Source organism: Hyperolius riggenbachi, chromosome 5 (genome assembly GCF_040937935.1).
Source record: "Hyperolius riggenbachi isolate aHypRig1 chromosome 5, aHypRig1.pri, whole genome shotgun sequence".
Classification (NCBI taxonomy): Eukaryota; Metazoa; Chordata; class Amphibia; order Anura; family Hyperoliidae; genus Hyperolius; species Hyperolius riggenbachi.
This window is the reverse complement of record NC_090650.1, coordinates 289536586-289561743: the sequence shown is the minus strand read 5'-3', so window position 1 is coordinate 289561743 and position 25158 is coordinate 289536586. Positions and strand designations below refer to the sequence as shown.

Below are 25158 nucleotides of genomic sequence, written 5' to 3'. Positions count from 1 at the left end.
CTATACAGCCCAGCCTCTGTTGCTATCCCAAACCCCCCTAAGGTCCCCCTGCACTCTGCAATCCCTCATAAATCACAGCCACGCTGCTGACAAACAGCTTGTCAGAGCTGGCTGTGTTTATCTCAATAGTGTCAGTCTGCTGCTCTCCCCGCCTCCTGCAGAACTCCAGTCCCCGCCTGCATCCCTTCCCTCCCTGCTGATTGGAGGGAAGGGATGGGGGCAGGGACCGGAGCTATGCAGGAGGCGGGGGAGCAGCTGAGACTGACACTACAGATGTAAACACAGCTTTACAGCATGGCTGTGATTTATGAGGGATTGCAGAGTGCAGCGGGACCTTAGTGGGGTTTGGGATAGCAACAGAGGCTGGGCTGTATAGGCAGATCCAGCCTCTGTATGCAGATAACATTCTTTAAACACACCTCGGGTTCTCTTTAAACAAAGTAGATTTAATGTTTTTTTTTTGCTTTGTTTTTTTGTCTCTGCTCAATGGCAGTCTCTTGAGCATCCCAGAGCTAAAATTATGAACTATTGCCCTTTTTTTTATCTATCCCCTACTCACAGAAGTTATCTGCCAGGAAAAGTTTTATGGCTGTAATTTCTTATCAGTGAGGGCTACACTATAATGCTACAAGCGTCTGACAAGAGAGAAGTTGTCACTTGCATGCCTGAATATTAACTTTTCCAGACAGTAAAAGAAAAAAAGGAACACAGCCTAATTATTAGCCTGGCACCGTACATACACATGTTCATCTCATCATGTCACCTCGGGTACACTTAAAGCTGTTAAAACAAGGAGGATGGGGTCTCCTCAACTCCTCAATCTCTCACAGCCTGGCCAGGGCTTGTAGTGTAGGTGGAACATGTGTGAGAGGGTCTGTCTGGCGGGGAGCGGTGCACAGAATGCCGTCTGACATCACTACCAGTTTCGGCATATAGACCGGAGGAAGGCGTGGCTATATGCCGAAACCGGTAGTGACGGACGTTAGACGGCATTCTGCGCAAGGCTCCCCGCCAGACGGACGCTCTCCCACATGTTCCATCTACACTACCAGCCCTGGCCAGGCTGTGAGAGACCGACGAGACCCGCTGAGGGTGTTTGAGCAATGCACAGCACACACTAATCAATTGTAAGTGACACTTTAAAGCATATGATTAATAATCCTCTTTTAATTCACTATTGGAGCACTCTCTTTCCCCCTCCTTCTTGTTTTTAATGGTTACTTGCACCACCAAGTGTATGAGAGCTGCATCGATATTACAGTGCACATTTAAAGGGCCAGATCTGTATTGTTGAGTGCAAGTTGATTTTCTATTTTACACCTAAAGCTGTAAATGAGTTTAAACTATGCTTTATGCAAACCTTTGTTTGCAGAAGTGGGGTCAGTAACCCGGTAAAATGGCCTAGAACATATTATATCCTTCTTTGAAAAAGTGATCTTTTTAGGTCGCAATTGATTGCTAATAAAGTTGGAGATTGATTTAGTTCCTAAGCAGGGAGGGAAAAGCAAATTAGAAATTTCTTATACAGGAGTTTAAATTAAATTAAGGGTGTAAACGCCCTCACTTCATCAGGTTAAAAAAAAAAGAAAGCAAAAAGTGCCTCTTAGCCAAAATGTAGAAGACATTGAGGCGCTCAAGACTACTACATTTCAGCTAAGAGGCACTTTTTGGTGTTTTTAATGACTTGATGAAGTAGAAGATACCTGAGAAACACATTGTCTGACCATTTTGTGCTATAAACTCATGAAAATCTGAATTGAGTTTTTTGATTGCTACATGTGCTCCTTCACCAAAGGAGAGGTAGGTTTACCATACCTTTCCTATTTATATTGTTTAGGGGTTTTATACTTTTTGGACACCTCCACTATTTTATATTTATACTTCTCACATCTCTACTTACTGGTTAAAGTTAAAGAGAAATCGAGAGCCCACTATGGTGTAGTATGTGAAAATTGATTGGATAAATGAAACAGTGAGATGGTAATACTCACAAACACGAGTTACCACCTAGGTAACCACTCATTAGGCAGGTGAGGAGATTAGACCTGTCCTCACTCAGGATTAAGAAGTCGCTCTCTGTAGATAGGAAGAAAGGGGGTAGATCACCCCTCCACCTGGGGTGGACTCAAATATATTGGTAGGTGAACAGAGGCGCCAGAAGGATAAAAGTACATAAAATTTTTTAAAAATTGCTGGGAGGAAGTGGTGGACTCGCCTCCGTTAAAGCAGACACCAAGGACTGCAAATATATAGATATACACATTTATTGAAAATACCCCAAAGATGCAACGCGTTTTGCGGGCACAGCCCACTTCTTCAGGCAATAAGCAGGGGATAAACAACAGCAATTCAGTTATAGCAAGCAGAGCAACAGAGGTGCTCTGCTTGCTATAACTGAATTGCTGTTGTTTATCCCCTGCTTATTGCCTGAAGAAGTGGGCTGTGCCCGCGAAACGCATTGCATCTTTGGGGTATTTTCAATAAATGTGTATATCTATATATTTACAGTACTTGGTGTCTGCTTTAACGGAGGCGAGTCCACCACTTCCTCCCAGCAATTTTTTGAAAATTTTATGTACTTTTATCCTTCTGGCGCCTCTGTTCACCTACTTACTGGTTGTATGTTTTGAGTAGCCCTTACCCCTAGAAACTACCCAATATACCAGCAGTGTGACATCTGTGGAATTTGGCAGACCTAAGCGGAGGCGGGTTTTCCTCTATAAAGCCGTATTGGTTGTTGCATTTCCTGCAACTTGAAATTTGTAAGCATATTTTTTACATTTATTTATCTTGGTGTATAGACATATTGCACCATTGGCTCCTGGTGGTTCTTCCTTTGTGTCTTTCTGGTCCTCAGTTTCCTTGGTTCACCCCACATCAGACTTATACAGGAGTTGAATGAGTTGGGTTGAAAAGATAAATTATATATAAACAGAAATACTGTATTTATTACAGCACAGATTACGAATTGTATGGTATCTGTAAATGAACATTATGATATCTCGGAGAACCAGATTGGAGAGGGCTTTTTACGCAAGAGTAAGATGCTTCAATCTTTGTTAGATGGGCAACCATTGGGATATTGACATAGAGGAGTGGAATCTGAGAATTGAGAAGAGTGATGGATGAGTTAAGCAGCAGTTTGGGATGGACTGGAGAGGAGCCAGGCTATTCATCAGTGGACCATAGAGGAGGCTGTTGCGACAGTCCAATTTAGCTATGAATAGAGTGTGCACTAGCATGTTATTTGCTTTTTAATCAGAAAGGGACAGATCAGTGAAATGTGTACACCGCAAGAGATGATTAACTTGCTGATGTGAGGTTTGAAAAAGTCACAAATCAAATCTTACCCCTAAACAACAAGCATAATGTCAATAGGTGGGTTCAACTCAAAATCATGTAATTTTGTGGAGATACAGCTAAACATATATTATAGATTAATCACCCCAGTCACACTACCTTCCTCACTGAATCATACTACATTGCCATGGGCTAAATATAATAGATGTACATAAAAACTTTTTAGACAGAATGCAGTCGGTCTTCTTAAATAATCCAGATTTTGTTCTGAACTTCTGATATCTCACATTGTGGACTGTCAGGTTTCACAGTACAAACCGATCCCTCAGGCCACTGGCAATTCATACAATTTGTTACAAAGGTGTCAAGACACCGTCCATGCCCAAACAAGTCAAATCCAATGAAAGCAGGAAACTGGGGCTCAACCTTAATCAAGTAAAATGTTATTTTTATTGTGTCATTACACAGCAGTGCGTCAACAGGTAAGTCCCGGTTCCAGCTTTGATTGGATTTGACTTTGTCACGTTTGACATAAAATTTATTTTCAAATACCACTCAGCTTTTTTCGTTCTGTGGAAGGTTAGAAACAGAGTCAATGCATGTCTGTTGTTTTGGGGCTCAGATGAGTTGCTTGTTTCCTTTGTTTATTTCCTCTCTTATTTCTTTGTTGTTTTTATAGGAACAGTAAAATAAATCTGTCTTGCTAAGGGTAATTGCTCATAGGTATTATACAGTATGCGTGACTTCAAGGCACATTTTCATATATAATAATCTTGTGTTCAAGTTTGAGTAGTTATGGTACTTTACCTAAATTATGTTACAATTGCTTTGAATTGTGCATTGGCAACATTGTGCAGCAATTTCCTGCAATTTAACACATTTGCATACTTAGAGTTTTCTTTTCTTTTTTTTTTCTTTTAAATCTTCTGGTGAAACTTTCAAAGACTTATTTTATAAATAAAATGATAATATGGAATCTGCCACATACACAAAATATTTTAGCAAAACTTGAAAAAATACAGTTATAGTCCTATTTCATGTTGTTTATAAATGCATGTATTACAATAAAGTCAAACAAAAATGCTATTTAAAACGAAATTATATTGTTAAATAAGAAATGATTTTTGAATTAAAAAAAAAAAGTAATTAAGTAATTTTGCTGATGAGATGGAAGCTATATATACTATAGCGGCTGAAAGTAATGCCTCCAAGATGTAAGGAAAGGAACACTTGGGAGAGAGAGTGACTCCTTTAAGCCCCTTCACCACATTTGCATTTTCAGACATGGTTTCGGCAACATAATGCGAAGGGATCTGCAGGATATCAGAAGTGTCTAACACATGGCTGTCAACAAAAATACACAAACACATTGCGATTTCCATTCATAGTGATGAATGGAAATCACAACCACATTGAGATGAATCACATAGAAATGCAAGTGCCGTGTATTGCAACAGCTCTTGTATTTCATGACGCGCACAAGTGGGGAAGGGGCCTCAGCCTACACTAACATTATCTATGTGGGATTAGGTCATTATACTTATTACTGCTAGGGCATAATAGGAGCACCTATGTCTTGCCTTCACCTGTCAGTATTGACAGATTCTTTTTTTATTGTATCACTTTAGGAACTACAGTTCTGTCACTATGTTAGGTACCTGTCTGTAAAAGTGTCTGCTTTGACCTCTGCTACTAAACTTGTTAAAGCTTTTGCTATTCAAACTTGCAATTAAAATAGTAAATATGCGGGGGGAAACCCGCTGGTGTCCAAGATCTTATAAACTCATTGGAACAGCTGTTACAAATGGTACTTCTAGATTTTAAGTTTTTGGCTTATTTTGTCCATTCAAAAGGGTGAGTGTCAGTCCATTAATTGCTGTCTTCCACAATCAAGTGAGAGTTCCTAATCTGTCAGCTAAGGTACTCTCATTGGTTTATGGATAGTAGAAATAGATGGGTCTGGTCTACAAAGCAGAGAAGTTGGGGTCCCTACTCCTGGTCAGTGTATGGTTGTGGACCTCTTTGGACAGACAGGGCAGAAGTAAAACAAACACATCTACAGGGACTTTATAGTGCCGTATCTCTATATCAATACGAATTACAGAGATGTTCCAGTTTTGTTGATTAAAAAAGTAATACCCTCACTTTATATCTATGTTACAAGAATTATTATTATTATTATAATATCTCACACTTCTTACTCTGGTTGTATTTGAAAAGACCACTTCAGCCTTGCCAGAGGATTATTAACAGCACAATGGGTACCAGATATGTACGTGCTCTGATTACTGCAGGTGACTACTCCAGAGATGTAATGCTTCCTGTTCTGTGCAGCTAATTGCTCATATAGGAAGCTAGGCTGTTACTGTGTAGGAAGTACTTAAAGAACAAGCGACACCCATGCTAACCTAGTAATAAAAAAAACACATATATAAGTAGATAAATACTACTTCTACTTACATAACAGATGTATTGTGCTATCCACGTAATGATTCCTGTGAATTTTATAAATGAAAAGCAGAAAATCCTATTGCAGGCAGTGGCCATTTTGCCAAGCTAGTGCTGACATCATATCCTTCCTGACTCTTGTTTTCCCCCCTCCCTTCTCTTGCTCATTGTGTATTCATTAGCTGCCCTCCTCCCAGAGTCTTTTTTTTTTTTTATTTACACATTCAATCACGGAGTCACCTCAGCCTTGCTTGTAAACACAAGTGATCAGCTAGGCAGGGAAATAAATGGAAGAGGAGGAATATATTATAGATAAAAAGAACTTCCAGCATTCAAAAGAACTCCCAGCATTCAACTTTTTGGCACTAGGGCCAGTGCTCCTAAAGTATGTGATAACTCCAAACCATAACAGCAGAAAAAGTTTTGAATGCAGGATTAGCATCTTTATCACTTAATACACTCAGACCAGTTGCTGTTGAAATTTGATTTTTATGGTGACAATACCGCTTTAAAGGAAACCTGAGGTAAAAGGGATATGGAGGCTGACCTATTTATTTCCTTTTAAACAATGCAAGTTGCCTGACTATCCTGCTGATCCTCTGTCTATAATATTCTTAGCGTAGACCCTGAACAAGCCTGTAGATCAGATGCTCTGACTGGATAAGCTACATGCTTGTTTCACAGAAAATTCAGCAAGACTGCCAGGCAACTGGTATGGTTTAAACTGAAATAAATATGGCTGCGTCCATATCTCTCTCTCACACCTCTTGTCCCCTTTAACCCTTCTGGCGGTCTATTAAAAACAGTGCAGCAGTTTTTTTTTATTGTTGTTTTTTTTAAATTATGTAGCGAGCCCGCTGTGCAGCGGCATCCCCCCACCCGCTTCGATCAGGAAATCCCGTTCATCCCATGGCCGTTCATCCCATGGCGACGGGCGGGATGACGTCACCAACGTGATGTCATTGGGAGTCCCGATCCACCCCTCAGCACTGCCTGGCACTGATTGGCCAGGCAGCGCACGGGGTCTGGGTGGGAAGGCGGAGCGGCGGGTAATTGGCGCGGAGCGGCGGCGATCAGAGTGCACACGCAGCTAGCAAAGTGCTAGCTGCGTGTTGCAAAGAAAAATTATGCAAATCGTCCCAGCAGGGCCTGAGAAAGCCTCCTGCATTACCGCCAGGAAGGTTAAGAGAGAAAAAGCACTGATTTCATGATTGGTAGATACTATTGTTTGAGACCACATTCATAGTTAGCTGCAAACTGAAACAAAAAGTTTGTAGGAAAAAGGAGAAATCTATTATACTGATGGATACAAATAAAAATCTGATCTTTATTCCTATTCCAGGTACAGACAAGTCGTAGTTGCCTTCCTCTAGCCCCATGAGGTGATCGCTCCACTGTCCTGTACTCAGCCCCAGTAATCTGGCCAGTTGCGGCCAGTTTCAGGCTTCAGCACATGCATGGTACCTGCTGTGCACCCGCCCCCAGGAGCGTTTTGCACCTGCGCAGATGCAGAACGCTCCCTGGGACGGGAGCACGGTGAGGCATGCACACATGGCCAGGCTGTGCATGAGCAGAAGTGCGTGACCGGCCCAATTACCAGTGCTGGTTCTAGGACAGTGGAGCGGCTAGCGAGGACAGTGAAGGAGCGATCATACATCATGGGGCTAGAGGAGTCCCCAGGTAAGCATAAATATGCCGTAATTGCTGATTTCAGGTTCTCTCTGAAGCAAAAATGAACTTATGAGATAATGAAATGTATGTGTAGTACAGATGACAAATAAAACATACGCAGCTATTTGACCAACTTGAACTTAGTCTTATTTGCTAACTAGCTTAAACAGCCAAGAAACAGTGAGAGTCAGTTTGAGATGAGCTTTTAATGCAAGAAAGATCATTAGCTTTGCTCTGTTTTACATCTACAAATACAGAGTGTGGTGCAGTTGGCTGATGGTGTAATGGTTAAGGGCTCTGCCTCTGACATAGGAGACCAGGGTTCGAATCTCGGCTCTGCCTGTTCAGTAAGCCAGCACTAATTCAGTAGGAGACCTTTGGCAAGTCTCCCTTACACTGCTACTGCCAATAGAGCGCACCTTAGTGGCTGCTGCTCTGCTCTGGCGCTTTGAGTCCGCAAGGAGAAAAGCGCAATATAAATGTTATTTGTCTTGTCTTGTCTTTCTAAACTGCAAATATGACAGAATGATGCAGTGTTATAAATAAAGCTATATAACAGAAAATAAAAATGAGACTTTTTTTTTTTGTTACTTATATTCTAATAATTATCCATACTACACGTACAATCCATTATCTCATAAGTTTCTTTTTGCTTCAGTGTGACTTTAAAATACTCCTTAGTTTTTGGGCTCATTTCCACTATAGCGAATCCGCATGCGTTGTCCGCATGCGGATTCGCACAGCCAATACAAGTGGATGGGCCTGTTTCCACTTGTGCGTTGTGCGGAGCGTTTCTGTGTGCGGGGAAAATCTTCACGGCAGAGCCGTCAGAATTCGCTCCCCGCACACCGCTAAGCGAATCGCATTCAATGTATCTAATAGGGAAATCGCATGCGATTTTGGCATGCGTTTTTCCCCGCGATTTCGCATAGGAGGTGATGTTAATTTAAACAGGCAGTGACATGGTTAAAATCGCCCACCTACTACCCTATGCGAAATCGCGGGAAAAAACGCATGCAAAATCACACCCGCATGCGATTTCGTCTGCGGTGATTTCCCGGCGATTCCGCACCGCACAAGTGGAAATGCAGCCTTTGGGCTGACTAAGTAGTGATTTACCTCCAATACACGTCAGCTGTGCCTTTTCTGTGTCTGGGTTACAAATAAAGATTGGACATTGACTTGTATTCTTCAGTAGAGTGGATTTCTCCTTTTTTACCTATGTATTTTATTGACCTAGCACGTCCATATTATGGTCCAGATGGCCCTGGCATGGTAGTAGAGGTGCTACATGTCTCTATATACATTTTGTAATAATAAATTACAAAATGATTTGTGTAGCACTAAATGCCACATTTTTCCCATCAATAACAAATGTCGAATATCACCTTGGCAGCAGATGCAATGTTTGTTAATGTCACCTTAATTGAAAAAAAATAATTTCTGCTTCTTGAGCTTTTAGGTTGCAAGGTGAAACTGTACTTAAATGCCAATTGTTATGGGTTTTTATTTCACTTAATCATATGTGAGAAGAAAATGATCTGTTGTGTTTGTTCACAGACTCAGCAGTTTTCTGGCATCCTGTCTGACAACAGCTTATCTGGACAAAGTGGATCTGGCTCTCAGCAGGTCATATTGGTCAGTCATGCGGCACAAGCTTCCAGTAACCACAGTGAGCTCAGTTACCAGGTACTTTCCTAATGCCTCTTACAATAAGACACATGGAAAATAAATGCTTTCTCCTTTTTCTCCGCATTTGGGTATGAATTATTTAAACTGTACAATAAAAAATGAATATACAGTTCTGTTATATGGAGAATATTACAGAAAAGCAGTTGTATTTAGGAACTTTAGGTGCAATACACCAGCAATTATCAAGGCAGGTTAGGGAGCAGGGGCTTAATTAGAAATCTCTGGACCCCCCTGAGAAACTTTGGATGGGGCCCACCTAGTCCTCCCCCCCCCCCTCGCTTTCTGCACAGGTAAACTGAGAACCAATGTTATTCAATTGGCTTGTGCACACTTGAATGTGTTTTTCCCCGAGCAGATAAAAACAGACAGCAGTGAAGCACTGCATGCATTTTCTCTATTAATTACATTAGCTTCTGTGAAAAACGTGCTTGTTTTCACACATACAGACACACATGGTGTGCAGAAACCGCATACAGAAAACCAACAGACTAGTGTACTCCCAGCCTCAGCTTATTACACTCACTCTGTCCATCTCTGATGGAGCAGAACTGGCTCTGCAGACTTCGCCAGCATCACTACAGTACAGATTCTTGAGGATGAGTAGATAGAGAGGTTGGGGCTGGGCACTGAACACAAGAGCCTGCTGCACACTGAATAGAGACTGAATACAAATCTTTGTCTGCAAAACTTTGTAGGATTCGTTATCAGTGGCTGAGCAGATGCAGTCATTAGAACAACTGTGCAAAGAGTACAAAGTTTTTATCTCCGTACCCATACTTGTCAGTCTCTCAGGTCAGGGAAAAGAAACTTCTCCCCCCCACTGGTCCCCCTTCGGCTTCTGGGTCACCCTGCGGCAGCATCCCTTGCAAGGTTTATTATTACGCTCCTGTTAGGGAGCGTGGAATCACTTTTACCACTAAACATCAACTTTAGGCGCTAAAGAACATGCTCTGTATTCTTCCCCATTTTCATAGCTTTTATTTTCACAGCGTCCCGATGCAAACATACTTTTTCTAGATTTATAGATATACTATAATGATCTTATTGGATCTCCAGCAACATACTTTATTTGCATTAGAGGAAGGTCAAAAACAGAGACAAATCATCCCATACTTCGGCCAGTTGTGATCAGTTAAACGTCATGTCTCAAGGAGTTTGGCTGCACTCTCTGCTACTGACTCCAGACCAGTGTTCAGTAACCTGTATGGTTTACATAATTTGCAAATGGAGTTGAAGTAGTAATACACTTTTTCCATTATTTTCCATGAGGCAATTAATTGATTTTGCTGGGTTTCCATATGTGGGCTTCTTATGGTCATGTGTTTGGTGTATGCATTTTCTATGGCTGATATGGTTGTACAAGTTTAGTGACAATACATACAGTTTTATAATTTTTTTTTTCCCTCCGTAGGTATCGACTGAAACATGCAGTGATAAAAACAGTGATGCAGATAAGCAAGACCGAATACACCAGTGCTTTGAATGCAACCACTTATTTCCCTCAGCCTCCATGTTGGCCGAGCATAATAAAGAAGCTCATGGCAAGGAAAGAATTCATGTTTGCCACCTGTGCAATAAAGCCTTTAAGAGAGCTTCCCATCTAAAGGTAGGTGCAGTAGCGTAACACAGTAGGGGCTGCAAGGCATGCATCCGCGGGGGGAGAGACCAGGGCCCACCCATGGCCATTTTGAGGCGCAGACAGGGCGCGGAGCTTGTCAGCTTTTTTTCCTGCTACGAGTAACTAAAAGCTGTTTTTTGGAGCTTTTGTTGTTTGGCAGTCTTTTTCTCATTGTTGAATACGTTTTTAAGTTTAAAACAGATTACATAAATGAAAAATATTTTTCCATAATTTGTTGGTATTTTATTCACGTAAGGAATAATTTTTGTGGTGCTATGTCTCACAGAAGGGACTTTCACATTCTTCTCCTTCTTGGCTCTATTGTACAGCCAGCACTATGGAGTGCCACTGTTAGAGCTTGATTCTCTTTCTGTTAAAGAAACAAGGGGATCTTACCCCCCCTCCCCCCCAGCAAATTGTTACTGAGCTATCAGTTTGCCTGAAAGACCCTACAGCTGATACCTGATGCTTTGTAGGTTTGTCTACAGAGTTCACTTATGCATTCTTCTATTCCATTTATACTAGGCAGCCTAAAGGCACGTACCCACCTGCGACTTTTCCATTTTCCCACCGACCAGATATTTTTTTGAGCGACAAGCGGTTGTCTCTGCAATCTTGCGACGTGGGTACAGGCGCATGATCACACGAACGTCGTTTAGCATCGCTCGCCGATAATGACCATCATTGCGGATCAGATCTTTATGATCCCCGACAACTCCTGCACAAAGTGCCCGGATTGCTTAAAGAGACACTTAAGCCTAATGAAAACAATCAGTTTTACTCACCTCGGGGTTCTACCAGCCGCCTGCAGCTGTCCGGTGCCCTCACAGTCACGATCAGATCCTCCTGTCCCCCACCACCAGCTACTGCGTAGCCTTCTATGCGTTCCCATCCACAATAGCATCCTGCGCCTGTGGACAGGAACATGTAGAAGGAGATGCGTGGCCAGGCCTGCACAGGCGCAGTAATGACTTCAACAAAGAAAATGTGCATCAACAGGCGCAATAAGCCTGTTGGCCGTAAATGAAAGTATCTCGTTCGTGGGCACATAAATGGCAGATGTGAGGATGCTGCCCCATTTTAAGGTTGCTTCAGGCGGCAAAAAGTATAGAACCGGCCCCAGATAACTGGTGCTGCAAAATATGTCAAGGCATACTGCTCATAGCGGGCTTTGGTTGGTAGACGTGGTTAGAACATAGTGACCTGTGCTCCAGATCAGTGTTTCTCAACATTTTATTGGTATGTACCCCTTTTAAAACCCTGTACTCACCAAGTACCCCCTGGCATAGTAAACATTATCCCAAGTACCCCTTGACAAATATATATTTAATCGTAGTACATGAGAATTGGTTGTAAACAATTTCCAAGCATGCACTATTGCTTTTAATTAGATAAAATATGACTTTGGTGGTGTTTAAATAAGATTTATCATTTTCTAAAACTCTACATTTGTTATGCTTGGTTAAGTATATCAAGCTTGAGTACCCCCTGGAACCATCAGAAGTACCCCCTGGGGTCCGCGTACCACACGTTGAGAACCCAGGCTCCAGATAAGTTAGGGACAATTAAAGAGACTTTATAGTTTTCCCACTGCTTTCTATTCATGCATCTGTTGGTCGTCTGTTAGGTGACTTACTGTAGCTACATACTTTGCCAATAATGTTATACTTGTTGCAGCTAAAGCCTGTATTGTTTTCAGTCATTTTTCTTCATTCTGTAACAGGAGCACATGGTAACACACCAGCCTGGACCTTCAAGAAACTCTCAGTTGCCAAAATTTTTCAAGTGTGACACATGTGAAAAGGCTTTTGCCAAACCAAGCCAGCTTGAAAGGCACAGTCGCATTCACACCGGTAAGGTGGATATTTTATATATTTAAAGTGTTCTTTTATCGTTGCTTTTTGCCACCTCTACTTCATTCCCCCTATATTGGGGAAATATAACTGGTTTATAACTAGCGTAAAAAGAACACTTTTTTTTTTCTCCAAGATTAAAAATTGTTCTGGGATCCTAGCTGTGCACAGAAAAATCTCAGTGTGTGTAGGTTCTCAGTCCTCTCCAGTGCTCTCTTTCCCCCTCCTTATTTTCTGCAGTTTCTTCACTCAGCCCATATTACAATGTAATTATGTGTAAAGAGTTATCAGAGATATTACACTTACAGATGATAAATATAACGGTAAAGCTAGGAGACAAACCTCTGATGTTTTCATGCCAGAAGATATTCATTCAGGAATAATTGTGAGAACAAAGGTTATTTGAATAGCAGTTTGTGGACAATGGCTGCAAGATTTAAAGCTATTCTAGAAATAATAGTGTATAGGAATTACGCCTGGCTGCATTGGAAGCAGTACTGTCTCATTTATAATGCTCAACGGCATTCATAATTATGCACAACATGGGTGCAGCTGCGTGCGTACAACACAGCTGCCGCCTACTGTGCCCACGCGGCTGGCAAGCTTTGGTGTGCGCATGCGCAGGCTTTGGAAGGTAAAGACTATGCAGATAGATGTGGTGTGGTATTCTTTTAAGAATTGCAGGCAGGGGCTCTGCAGCGTTTGTGTTGTGCGATTTTTTATTTATTTATTTATTTATTTATTTTTTGAGAATTGCAGGTTTACTGGTTTAAGAGAAATTACAGCTTTTTGCCTATTGTTTTGAAATATCAGAAATCATTCTTACAAATAAACTTTTATGCAAACCTGTCCAAAAATCACCTTTTAGAAATGACATTAAAAAAACATAATGGTGTTTGCTGCTGGGCGGCAGGGGAACACCATTACTTACCTACGCTGAGGCGATCCTTTTGCCCCCATCTCTTTTGGGATCCTCCATCTTCTCCTTGCGACCATAGCTTCTGCCGGATTTGTACTTTCGGTTGGGGGTCATCTGTGCATTCGCTGAGATGCATACTGGGAGATGTATTAAGGGAGATGTGAGTACAGAGCTGTACTCACATTGTGTGTGCGTGACCTATGTGGGGAAGTACAAGTGAGAGCAGAAGCTGTGGTTGAGAGAAAAAGATCCTGAAACCAAGCTCTTAAATCAGAGTGTCACCTCCACTAAAAATTATTTACACTCTCCTCTCCTTGGTAGCCACGAAAGTAGTCAAGCAGTCGCAAGAATTTTTGCACCAATGGATGGTACATTTTCTTTTCATGGTTGGACAGACGCCCATGTTCTGTCTTAGTTCATAAGGTACTAGAGTTTCTCTGGATGCAGTGCAAAAGGACCTGGCACTTGAAATCCTTAAGTTGCAGGTGTTAACCCTTACAGCCCTGTTAGTTTTTTTTTTCCAGTGATTTACCAGTAGTCAGACTCTTTAAATCTGTAAGTAGGAAGCCATGTGTAGTTAAACTTTACTACTCTGCCTTGGACCTATCTTTGGTTTTGCAGGTCTTTCTATTCTCCCTTGGAGCAGTCTTTGGTTTTCAGGCCTTGCTACTCTCTGTGATATGTTGACCAATAGGGGAATGGAATCCATGTAGTATTGTATTATAATGAGTGGTATTCAATATTTTAATTGATTTCCAGTTGAGCAGACAAGGTGACAGTCACTAATGCCTAATCGTGCTTGCCATAGTGGCCCATAATTGAATCATGTAGCTTTACCCTTGCTTTCTTTCCATACACTATTAACATTTTCAGAAATAATTACCGTAATACTTACAATTATTTTCAAGTGATATCTAAGTGACCTTTTACCATTTAGAAGAACATGCATCTTTGCATCATAGTATATCTAGCTCTTACATTGTAACATAGACAGTATTCTGATGGATAGGCAATCCTTGGATTTTTTGAGCACTTATGATAAATTTGTTCCTCTTCTGCATCACAGAGAAAAAGTACAAAATCATTTTGTTATGGAGTTGGATTTTTCAGTTCCTTAGGAACTGCCTTTAATTTCATCGTCTGGATAAATGTGCAGGCTTTGTCTCCTATCAATTTTCCAGAGCTTTCATCTTATTAATAAATGTCATTAGGTAGAACAAAAATGTTTGCCGCATTCTGAGAATTTTAGTTTATTTATCATGCATTTTTGAAGATGCAGCATATTGCTTCATAATTGCTCCAATTTTCCTAGTCTTTATGCCAATTTTACCTTGTAAATGCATTGATTCAAACTTATAGCCTCTGTAAATAACCTTGAAATGTGTGTGTGTGTGTGTGGGGGGGGGGGGGGGGGGGGAGAAAGAAGCAAAACAAAGGAGAAAAGTATTTTCTTAAAAGATTAAAGAGTGTTAATTTAATATGAGTGTTGACAAGGGAGCATGAGTTGTGAATGGAGAAAATATATTTTAACATAATGGAAGGAAAGCGTGATTAAGAGTGAGTGATTAAGCCGTAGATTGCACTACCACAGGAGGCGACAATGGCAAGATCACAAACGAAAATTATTAAGGGACTGAACAAGTTTCTTACAAGCAGTGATATTCACAGTGATAATTACTACTATGGATAGTCATAGAGCTGTGATTTAGGGAATTCTATTGTCATGTGGAGGTTTTTTTTTTCCACCGTGTGAGATAATGAACTACAATTTCCTAGTTGGTTTCACTTTATCTTCCTATGAAGAGCAATGAGATTATTATTAAAGGGAATCTGAAGTGAGTGCGATTTAGAGGCTGGCATATTTATTTCCTTTTAAACAATACCAGTTGCTTGGCTGTCCTGCTGTTCCTCTAGCTCTAATACTTTTAACCATAGAACCTGAACAAGCATGCATAACAGATGTTTCTGACAAATATCTGACAAGAATAGCTGCGTGCTTGTTTGAAGTGTATGATTCAGACACTATTGCAGCCAAAGAGATCAGCAGGACTGCCAGACAACACTACACTACTGACAATCGGTACAAGAGTTTTAAAAAGTATTGCCCTCTGCCTCAGTTACTGCAAAAGCTTTCTAGCATTATCAGCTCTAAGGAACGAAAAAGAAAAATAGCACTGGTGTTTCCAATATGAGCTATACAATCCTGGAAATCTAGAATCAGGAGACTTAAGCGGTATTCAGATTCAGCTCCCAAATCAACCGAAGCATTGGAACAAAGAAAGCCAAACTAAATTAGAACATTTCCAAAGCAAGCTCGACCACCACTACTAGGCAGGCACCTGCCACCTGCTATAAATGGCTTCTGAGAACAGGAAAGTGATAAAAAAGGGTCAATAATTTATAGATTTGAGCTCTGGCATACGTCAGTGAAGGTGTCATTGAGCAGAGACAATGAAACCCTAAATACTTAAAAACTAGATTTAAATATAAAATAAAACTGTGGGATATCTAAAAAAAAGTCATTTTTAGGAGCAGGATGACAGATACAATTCAGTTTATTTTCACCTCAGATGTACTTTAAAAATATATGCATCGCCATAGACTTACATGACTTCCAGTATGCCGCACTTCGCCCTGCAAGCCAGCCCGCCATTGTGCTGTTTCCCTCGCATCAGCAGTGTGGCGATAAAGTTCACTTCCGGTGCGTCGCAGTTCATACTTGTGTGAAAGGCTCCATAGACTTTTTTATTGCCTTAGCGTTACCACAGGGTAATACATTGCAGTGAAAATGCTCCTGTGTGAAAGGGGTCTAACTGTATCTTTCTAATGAATTTATTTCCTGAGCCTAGGAAATTTTAAACTCCTGTGAAATTAGTCCTAGCGTTGAAAATAGTTACACGTTTTCACTCAAACGAACATACTGCATCTCAAATATTATGAAAAGACTTTGGGCCCGATCCAATTCACTTTTCCTCCTAAGTTTTCTCCTAGGTGATATTTTCACATCTTATCAATAAAAGCCCTTTTAAGCACCAGCAAGTAAGAAAAGTACCTTTTCACCTACTTTTTGGTACTTTTTTAATTGCACAGTGCTGAACAGGATGAAAAATTATCTCATAGGAGAAAACTTAGGAGGAAAACTGAATAGGATGAGACCCTATCTGTAATGTACTATAATTCAGATTAAAATGATGTTTAAAGTGTACCCGATGTGACATATGACATAAGATAAACATGTGTATGTACAGTACAAAGCAGATTAATAAGCCTGTTTTACTTGTTTGTTTGTTTTCTGCCTGAAAGAGTTAATTTTTAGATATGAAAGTGACCGCTTCTGTCTTGTCAGTAGCTTATCAGCAATACAGTAAACATTACTGATATGCTAATTACAGTCATACGTTTTTCTGGCAGAATACAACTTCTGAGCTAAGAGGAAAGGAATAAAAAGGTCAATAGTTAATGTATTTTATGTCTGGGACATTTAATAGACTGTCACTGATTAGAGACATTAAAACATGTAACTTACTTTATAATAGTTTAAATATAAAAGAAAACCATGGGATTCTTTAAAAAGTCATTTTTAGGCGTAGGAGGATAAATATAATTGCTTAGCTCATAAGTTTATTTTCACCTCAGGTTCACTTTAAATGTTAAGTTGCGAAATGGGTAAGGGGGACATCACTAGTGAAACTAGTGTATTTTTACAGCAGGGAAGTATTGTATTATGCCTATTATCTGTGAAATTTTGCTCAGATAGGTGTAGCACTCCCCAGGTAAACAGTGACGATGTGCCAGGTGAATCAGGTAGCACTCCTGATTGACAGGTTTAAAGAAGTAGAAGACCGGCACCATCCAAATGTATATCATTGCTCTTTAATTCAATAAGACATCACAGCAGAAAACAGCAATATTTTGGAGCAATCGCTCCTTTTTCAAGCTATGCTGCGTGTGAATTAAAGAGCAATAATATATACTGTACAATTGGATGGTGCCAGTCTTCTCTTTCTTTGGTATTATCTGTGAAATAGCACTTTATTCATATATATTCATGTTGAATTTTTTTATCATTAGTTAAATATGTCAGGATTTAGAGTCAGTGCATTTTGGCGAGTCCGGGTCCCCAAAAAATCGCTTCCAACTTCACAGCCCTGGTCACACTTCTGTTTACCATAATATCCAATGCTCTTTCCCTGACACTTAGTGATTAATTTATTGACTTTTGCAGGAGTCTGTGTAGAAATACTTGCTTTTACATTTAGCTCCAAGCTTTGACGCATACATTTGAAAATGTGAAAACTAAATAGATCCTCTTATCAGTGCTTTGCAAATAAGCTTACAGTCTCAGATTAAACTACTGATATTTAGAAAGATCAATCGGCTGTCCAGTCTTTGACTTCTATGACATGACATTGCAACCTTTTCTATATTCAAGCCTGTAGATTAATTAAAAGCCGACCTTGATTTCAATAATAGACAGAACTTTAAAGTGAAGGATTTTGTCTCCTAAGAAAATAGTTTCTAATTCATTAAATATTTGCATGGAAGCAGCCAGTCATAGACCTTTTCCTATTGAAATTGACACTATTATTTTTTAAGGTATGCATAAACAAACATAAGTATTGCATAATTTTAGATGTCTTTGCTTCTTCAGCTATATTTAACATATACGGTACATAATAAATGTATGGGCCATGTTTTGTCCGGTTCATATAACAGATACAGGCAACCATCCTTCTGAACCGGACCTTAATCTGAGAGAAATGCTGCTAATAGACCAGCATTCATAAAGTAATTTTAAAAAAGCCATTAAACACCATAGATTTGGCTTGAAAACTGAGGCACATGACTGCCACTGCTCGTGTCAATGTCCACCCACCACTGGGCCGGCTTTAGGGGGGGGCAAGAGGGGGCAGAGCCCCCTCAAATAGACTTCTTGCCCCCTCAAATATGCTGCTGCTTCCTGGTCCGTGGAACGCAGACACATTTCCTCTATCTCCGCTGTGCTGTGTGTAGAGGGCGGAGATAGAGACACTCAGTAGCCTGGTCGGGTATCACATGGGGCCAGGCAGCCAGTGAGAGAGGAGTGAGACACTCTGCTCTCTCACTCCAGGCAGCCAGTGAGAGAGGAGTGAGACACTCTGCTCTCTCACTGGCTGCCCGGCCCCATGTGATCCCGGCCAGCCAGCCACAAGTATCTGTATCTGAATGAGAGTGATGGGCGCGCTGGGGAGACATGAGAGGAAAAGGCAAGTGATTTACGTCTCCAGTCCCAGCCGCCCAGCTCTCTGCATACAGGACACAGCCTGTCAGACTGCCTGTGTGCTGCTGATGGACGCTATGTTGTGTATAATGTATGAGTCCCCTGACCTCCCACACTGACCTGACAATCCAGTGCCCACATTACTGTGATGATTGGTGGACAGGGGATACTCTTTTATTAATAACTGATTCCTATCTGCAGCTGAGGGAGCAGGAACAATCCGCACAGAGGTCCGGTATACTCTGTGTAATGGCTCACCCCACTTCCTTTCACTATTCAGTCTCACTGACTGACCTGCCCTCTGCTCTTTTATCTGCTCTGCTCACTTCAGCCTGCGTTTTCTTTTATTAACTCTTTCACTGCCTGTCCTAGCTTCTTAAGCTTTGTGTATCCTAATTTAATCATTTGTAGCTGCTGCTGGTCTCCTATTAATAATGTCTTAAAGTGTACCAGAGATGATTGACAGTGTTGTATACATACCTGGGGCTTCCTCCAGCCCCGTGCGCACAGATTGCTCTCGCGCCGCCGTCCTGCTCTGCCTGCTGCTGCGGTATTGGGTCCCGTTAGTTCTGCCAGTCTACGCAAGAGAAGTGTGCCCTCTATGTATCTCTCCGGTGGTCGCTGGAGAGATACGTAAAGAGCGCAGTTCCTCTTGCGCAGACTGGCTGAACTAACGTGACCCAATAACGGAGCTGCAGGCAGCGGAGGACGGCGGCGTGGGAGCGATCTGTGTGCATGGGGCTGGAGGAAAACCTGGGTATGTATAAAACAGTATCAATCATCTCTGGTTTCCTTTAAGGGTGCCATACATCAGCAACTTGGCAGTGTATTTTTGGTGAAATGCTGTCAGATCACATATATTTTTGGGGGATACACTACAGCACAGCTCAAACTATCCCAGCAGACCTTTAACACCACTGCTAAAGTCATGTATATTTGGCCCCACCCATGACCACGCCCACAGTCTGCTGCACGACCACGCCCATTTTTTGGCGCGCCGCGCTGTGCGCGGCGCAGGGATTTTTTTTTTGCCCCCTGCAAATTTCTGTCTGCCCCCTTATATGTGCCTGTCTAGAACCGGCCCTGGTCCCCTCCACACTTCTTTATTGACCCCATGAGAAAAAGCTAAATGGCAGCTTGCTGCTGGGCCCCTGGCATGCCCCAAACCAGGACATTTCCACAACACATTTCACAGTTGATGTTGTTTCTTCTCTTACGGTAACAGACACTGTGTTTACTTTGTTTGCCCAGGTCTTTGCTTAGGAGTTTATGAGCAAACTCTAGTCTTGGCCTGGTGTCTGCTGTGGACAGCAAAGGTTTGCTGCTGGCACAGCTTCTATGTTGACCTTATTTGTGCAGCTTCTTTCTAGTTGTCCATTTCTTTAATCTGACAGGATAGGTGATAAGAGCTTATTGTTGGTGATATATTAAAATTGTGGGACTCCATAGAACAGAACACAGTAACCAAGCAACTCGGGTGACCCAAAACCACAAGGAAAGTATAGGGGACTAAAAGAGAATGAAAAGCCCTCCTACTAAAAAGTAATGCTTAGTGAAGTTTTCCTTCTTAAATATCTGTGGATAGAACAGAACAATATCACACTTTGCCCATAGGGCTCAGGCCACATAGGTACAAAAAAAGTTGACTACAAAGGTAATCTTAAAAATTCACACGTGGTGGGTGTCTGATTCGTAATACCCCGACTTGTGAAAACACATATCTTAAAAAGCGAACAATGAAGGCTCATATAGAATGACACTTTTGTGCGCTACCACATGGGATTCAACGGACGGCAGTGTAGAGTTCTGGGGGCTGAGGGTCTTTGCTGATCCCCCCACCTATATGATCAAGTGGGGTGTAGTTATCTCCTCCCACCGCACTCCACTCCGTTTGTGGCTGCACGAGTCAAAGGATGACCTGTATTGATGTGATAGATCCGACTCCCACAGCCTGTCTTAGAATTACTGTGGTAAGAGTGGTGCCATCTATCACTCACATATTAGTGACCCAATAGGGGTCACTGAAACAGGTGCAAGCCTTCAGAAGGTGTAGCTGGGGTATATGAGGAAAGAAATATAAGGGTGCATGCAAATATATATAGTGGGTGCTACTCAACAATTGTTTCACCCCTTAATTAGGGCGACGTCAGGAGAACAGAAGTGCACAAATCAAAATACAGTATACATTATCCCCCCCACCAACCAACAAAAATTCCACCAGCATCAGCCCAAGTCAGAGCTGGTCAGCTAGTGTGCTAGCCAGGTTTAAATACTTGATATGGGACCTCCCCTCACCTGCATTCAATCTAAGCAGTGCCTCCCTCCAAATGGAAATCCATGTTCAGTGTTAAAAACGATTCCCCATTGCACATCCACAAGGAATTGTCCAGCCCCATCTCCTGTGTGAGGAATACTTCCTCATAGATCAGCTGCCGCTGTCCAAGCCTCACTCTTGGATCCGTGATGTCACATCCTGTGACATCACTTCCCCTCTGGTTGCTATGCGTCCATAGCGACCACTCAATCCTGCATAGCTATTGTTTACAGTGAGTTTATTAGACTGCACACCAAGAGTTTCCATAGGTGATGTGCCAGGCTTTTGGAACGTCAACACTTCAGTGCCAAAAACATCCAAAAATAGGTAGCAGCCGGCATCATCTAGTAACAAGCGCTTTTATTGATAAAAAGACACATGATAAGACAACATAACAGTAGCGACGTTTCGGAGGAATACGTCCTCCTTTCTCAAGCTTCTATCAGTGTCTACACAGAATACTCAATCACATACTCTTTATATATCCTCAACACTAAAGAATTGACCAATCACATGTGCATGCCAAAATATGGCGACCAATCCCCTCCCGTCTCACCTGCGGACGGGAAGCTTGAGAAAGGAGGACGTATTCCTCCGAAACGTCGCTACTGCTATTTTGTCTTATCATTTGTCTTTTTTATCAATAAAAGAGCTTGTTACTAGATGGTGCAAGCTGCTACCTATTTATCTATTGTTTACAGTGCTTCTGCACAGCAGAGATCAAGTATTTTTATGCTGAAGCAGATGCTGGCAGTGCCTGTGTGTAAATAGTAAAATGCTGTGGCACTAATCTATTGTTTATAGCGCTGCTGTACAGCCGAGATAATCTTTTATGCTGAAATCGGCGCTGGCAATGCCTGTGTGTAATTAATAAAGTGTTATAGCACTGATCGAGTGCTATTGCTGGATGTATGACCAATGCATAGTTGAGGAGGTATAACGTCTAGTTGATTTGGCATAGATGGTAGGAGCATAGGACAAATGGAATGTGGTTCTTTGGGCATGTATAATGAATCCTCCTCCAATGTGTCTGTGCAAGAACAAGGAAAACCTAATGGAGTAGGTGATGCACTGTACAGTATTTCTAATGAGTGCGGGGTGATGCATGAACACCGCATCTAGATCCCCACAACTAGCATACTTAATATACTTGGCATCACATTGTGAACTGCGAGATGGGAGGAAATTAATAAGGATGAGATGAACACAATATTGTTTATAAGGTGCCATAGAATGGGGGAGGAGCGGGGAGGGAAAAGAGGGCAGGAGAGGAGAGGGTCCACTATCATGGGTGAATCACGCAAACAGGTGTCATTATATGAATCAATGCATAGTGAGTGGATGGATCCCACTATCCTAGTGGATGTCTGGACAATTAATCTAGGCGTGTGTAGGTAGATTTAGAAGGGGCATTACATAATTGGAGATATTGTGAAGAATTATACAAAACACTTGACAGAAAAGTCTTCATTTAACCCTTTCAGTGCTAGGGTGTCGATTCTAAATATCCACGAGACTTCTAATTGTAATAGTTTCCTGTCCAAATCCCCCCGGCGGACCCCACATTTCCATTGTTGGAGTCCCCAAAATTGCAGGGCCAACGGGTTTGAACTGTGATTGCTGTTCATATGACGGCAAGTGGGGTATCGTGTTTATGCTTGACATCACCTGCATGTTTCAGGACCCTGTCCTTCAGGGCCCTGGCAGTTTTGCCCACATATAATAAATCACAGGGGCATCTAGCAACATATACCAGACCTGATAGTGAATTTCCTTTCAGTTGCCTTAGCTACCAAATTTTACACTGTGCGCATAAATGGGCAGGCCTTACAATGGCCACATGGTTTGGGTGGTAGCCATGTGAGGTGTGATTGTCTTTGTTCTCGTTTAGTATATGTACGATGCACTAAAATGTCCGTGAGATTCTCACTTCTACGGTATGTAATAGATGGCCCCGGGGAGAGAAATCTTGTAAGATCTTTATCTTGATGAAGAATAGGCCATTATCTCTCAAGAATACGAAAGATCTGGAGTGATTGTTTTGAAAAAGTGCCCACTAGTCTAATGGAATCTCTTTTTTTGAATGTGGTGGTAGTTTTGGGGATTTTTGATGTTGACAACGTTTCAGTACCGTTTTTGATTTTTGGCCCTCACATATGCCTTCTCTATAGTGTTTTGTGGAAAGCCTCTCTGTAGGAATCTGTCCCTCAGAAGGGTGCACTCTTCCTCAAAAAGTTCATCCGTGGGATAGTTCCTTCTAGCTCTTAGGAACTGACAGACGGGGATGCCTGACTTTAAGGATCGAGGGTGTGCGCTTGTCCAGTGTAAAAGGGCATTGGTAGCTGTGCTTTTACGGTACATTTTTGTATCCAAATTGCCCATAGCATTTTTACTGATTTCCAGGTCCAAAACATTGATCTTATATTGAAAGTAAAGTGCATGCCTACATCGTTATGATTATCTCCACAAAATTGACAAAAAGTTCCTTGGGGCCCTCCCATAGGACCAAGATGTCGTCAATAAATCTACCCCAAAATATCACATGTGAGGTAAAGAAAGATAGGTCCTCGTTAAACACCCTTGTGTCCTCCCACCAGCCCAGGAACAGATTTGCATAGGATGGGGCATACAACGTCCCCATCGCACTGCCCCTGAGCTGGTGGTAGCACTTATCTCCAAAAATAAAGGTATGAGTTAGGATAAACTCCAAGCTCTTGATCAGAAATTCAGAGTGTGTGGTTAGATGGGTACCCTGAGACCTCAAAAAATATTGCTATAAAGTGCCTCGACATCCAAGCTTGCCAAATATGTGGTTTCCGAAATCAGTATGTCTTGTAACCTGCAAAGGACGTCTTTAGTGTCACATAGGTAAGAGGGTAATGATTCAACAAATGGTTTAAAAAAGGAGTCAACATATTGGCTTAAACTATCAGTGAGGTTCCATCTCCCTGATACAATAGGTCTACCCGGTGGATCGGTTTGGTTTTTGTGTATTTTGGGAAGTGCATAAAATGCAGACACAATAGGGTGTTGGATGGAGTGTTTGAGTGATTCATAGTTATCTTTATCTAATGCCCCCTTCAAGAGGGCCTCGTTTAAAATTTTCTTCAATTCCTCTTTATGAGTATTGATAGGATTAGAACGCAAAACGGTATATTGATTTCTGTCATTCAGGATCTTCTCACACATAGTTTCATATTTAAACCTGGCTAGCACACTAGCCGACCAGCTCTGACTTAGGCTGATACTGGTGGGATTTTTGTTGGTTGGTGGGGGGATTATGTATACTGTATTTTGATTTGTGCACTTCTGTTCCCCTGACGTCGCCCTAATTAATGGGTGAAACAATTGTTAAGTAGCACCCACTGTATATATTGGCATGCACCCTTATATTTCTTTCCTCATATACCCCAGCTACACCTTCTGTGAAGGCTTAAGGTAGCCATACACTGGTCGATTTGCCATCAAATTCGACCAACAGATAGATCCCGCTCTGATCGAATCTAATCAGAGAGGGATCGTATGGCTACCTTTACTGCAAACAGATTGTGAACCGATTTCAGCCTAAAACCATTCACAATCTGTTGTTGTGGTGGTGGTGCTGCCGCCGCTCCCCCCGCCCGCATGCCCGCATACATTACCTGCTCCGCCAGCGCGACTCCAGTCCCCAGGTCTCCGCTGTCTTCTCCGCTCTGGTCTCCAGGTCCAGCATGCTTTACTTCTTCCTGCCCGGCAGGAAGTTTAACCTTTTCACCTCCTCCAGCACGAGTATCTACGTCCCTGTATGTACACAAATACAAACAAATATAAACAGATGGTTCTGTTTCTATTTTTAGAACACACTGACTCTGTATCTCCATCTTGTGGCCAAAAAGTAAAACCACATCCAAATACCTTATTATACACCTTCCCATAGAAATATGAAATACATGTTAATTATATTTAAAAACCCTTGGAGGTGAAAGGGTTAAACAGTAGAGCGCCCTCTACTGTTTAAACTTCCTGCCGGGCAGGAGGAACTGAAGCATGCCGGAGACCAGCGCGGACACGGAGCAGTGGTGACCGGGGTAGTCGTGCCGGCAG

General features: G+C 41.8%; 1 protein-coding gene across 8 annotated transcripts in view; it reads left to right on the top strand.

The window, feature by feature from the left end:
- ZNF236 (zinc finger protein 236) overlaps positions 1 to 25158 on the top strand; it is a 255861-nt gene that overhangs the window by 225770 nt on the left and 4933 nt on the right. For all 8 annotated transcript variants that reach the window (XM_068237058.1, XM_068237059.1, XM_068237055.1 and 5 more), the window contains 3 exons: positions 8980 to 9108; positions 10523 to 10717; positions 12453 to 12582. In XM_068237058.1, the coding sequence (XP_068093159.1) occupies positions 8980 to 9108; positions 10523 to 10717; positions 12453 to 12582 (454 nt within the window). The remainder of the gene's footprint in view (positions 1 to 8979; positions 9109 to 10522; positions 10718 to 12452; positions 12583 to 25158) is intronic.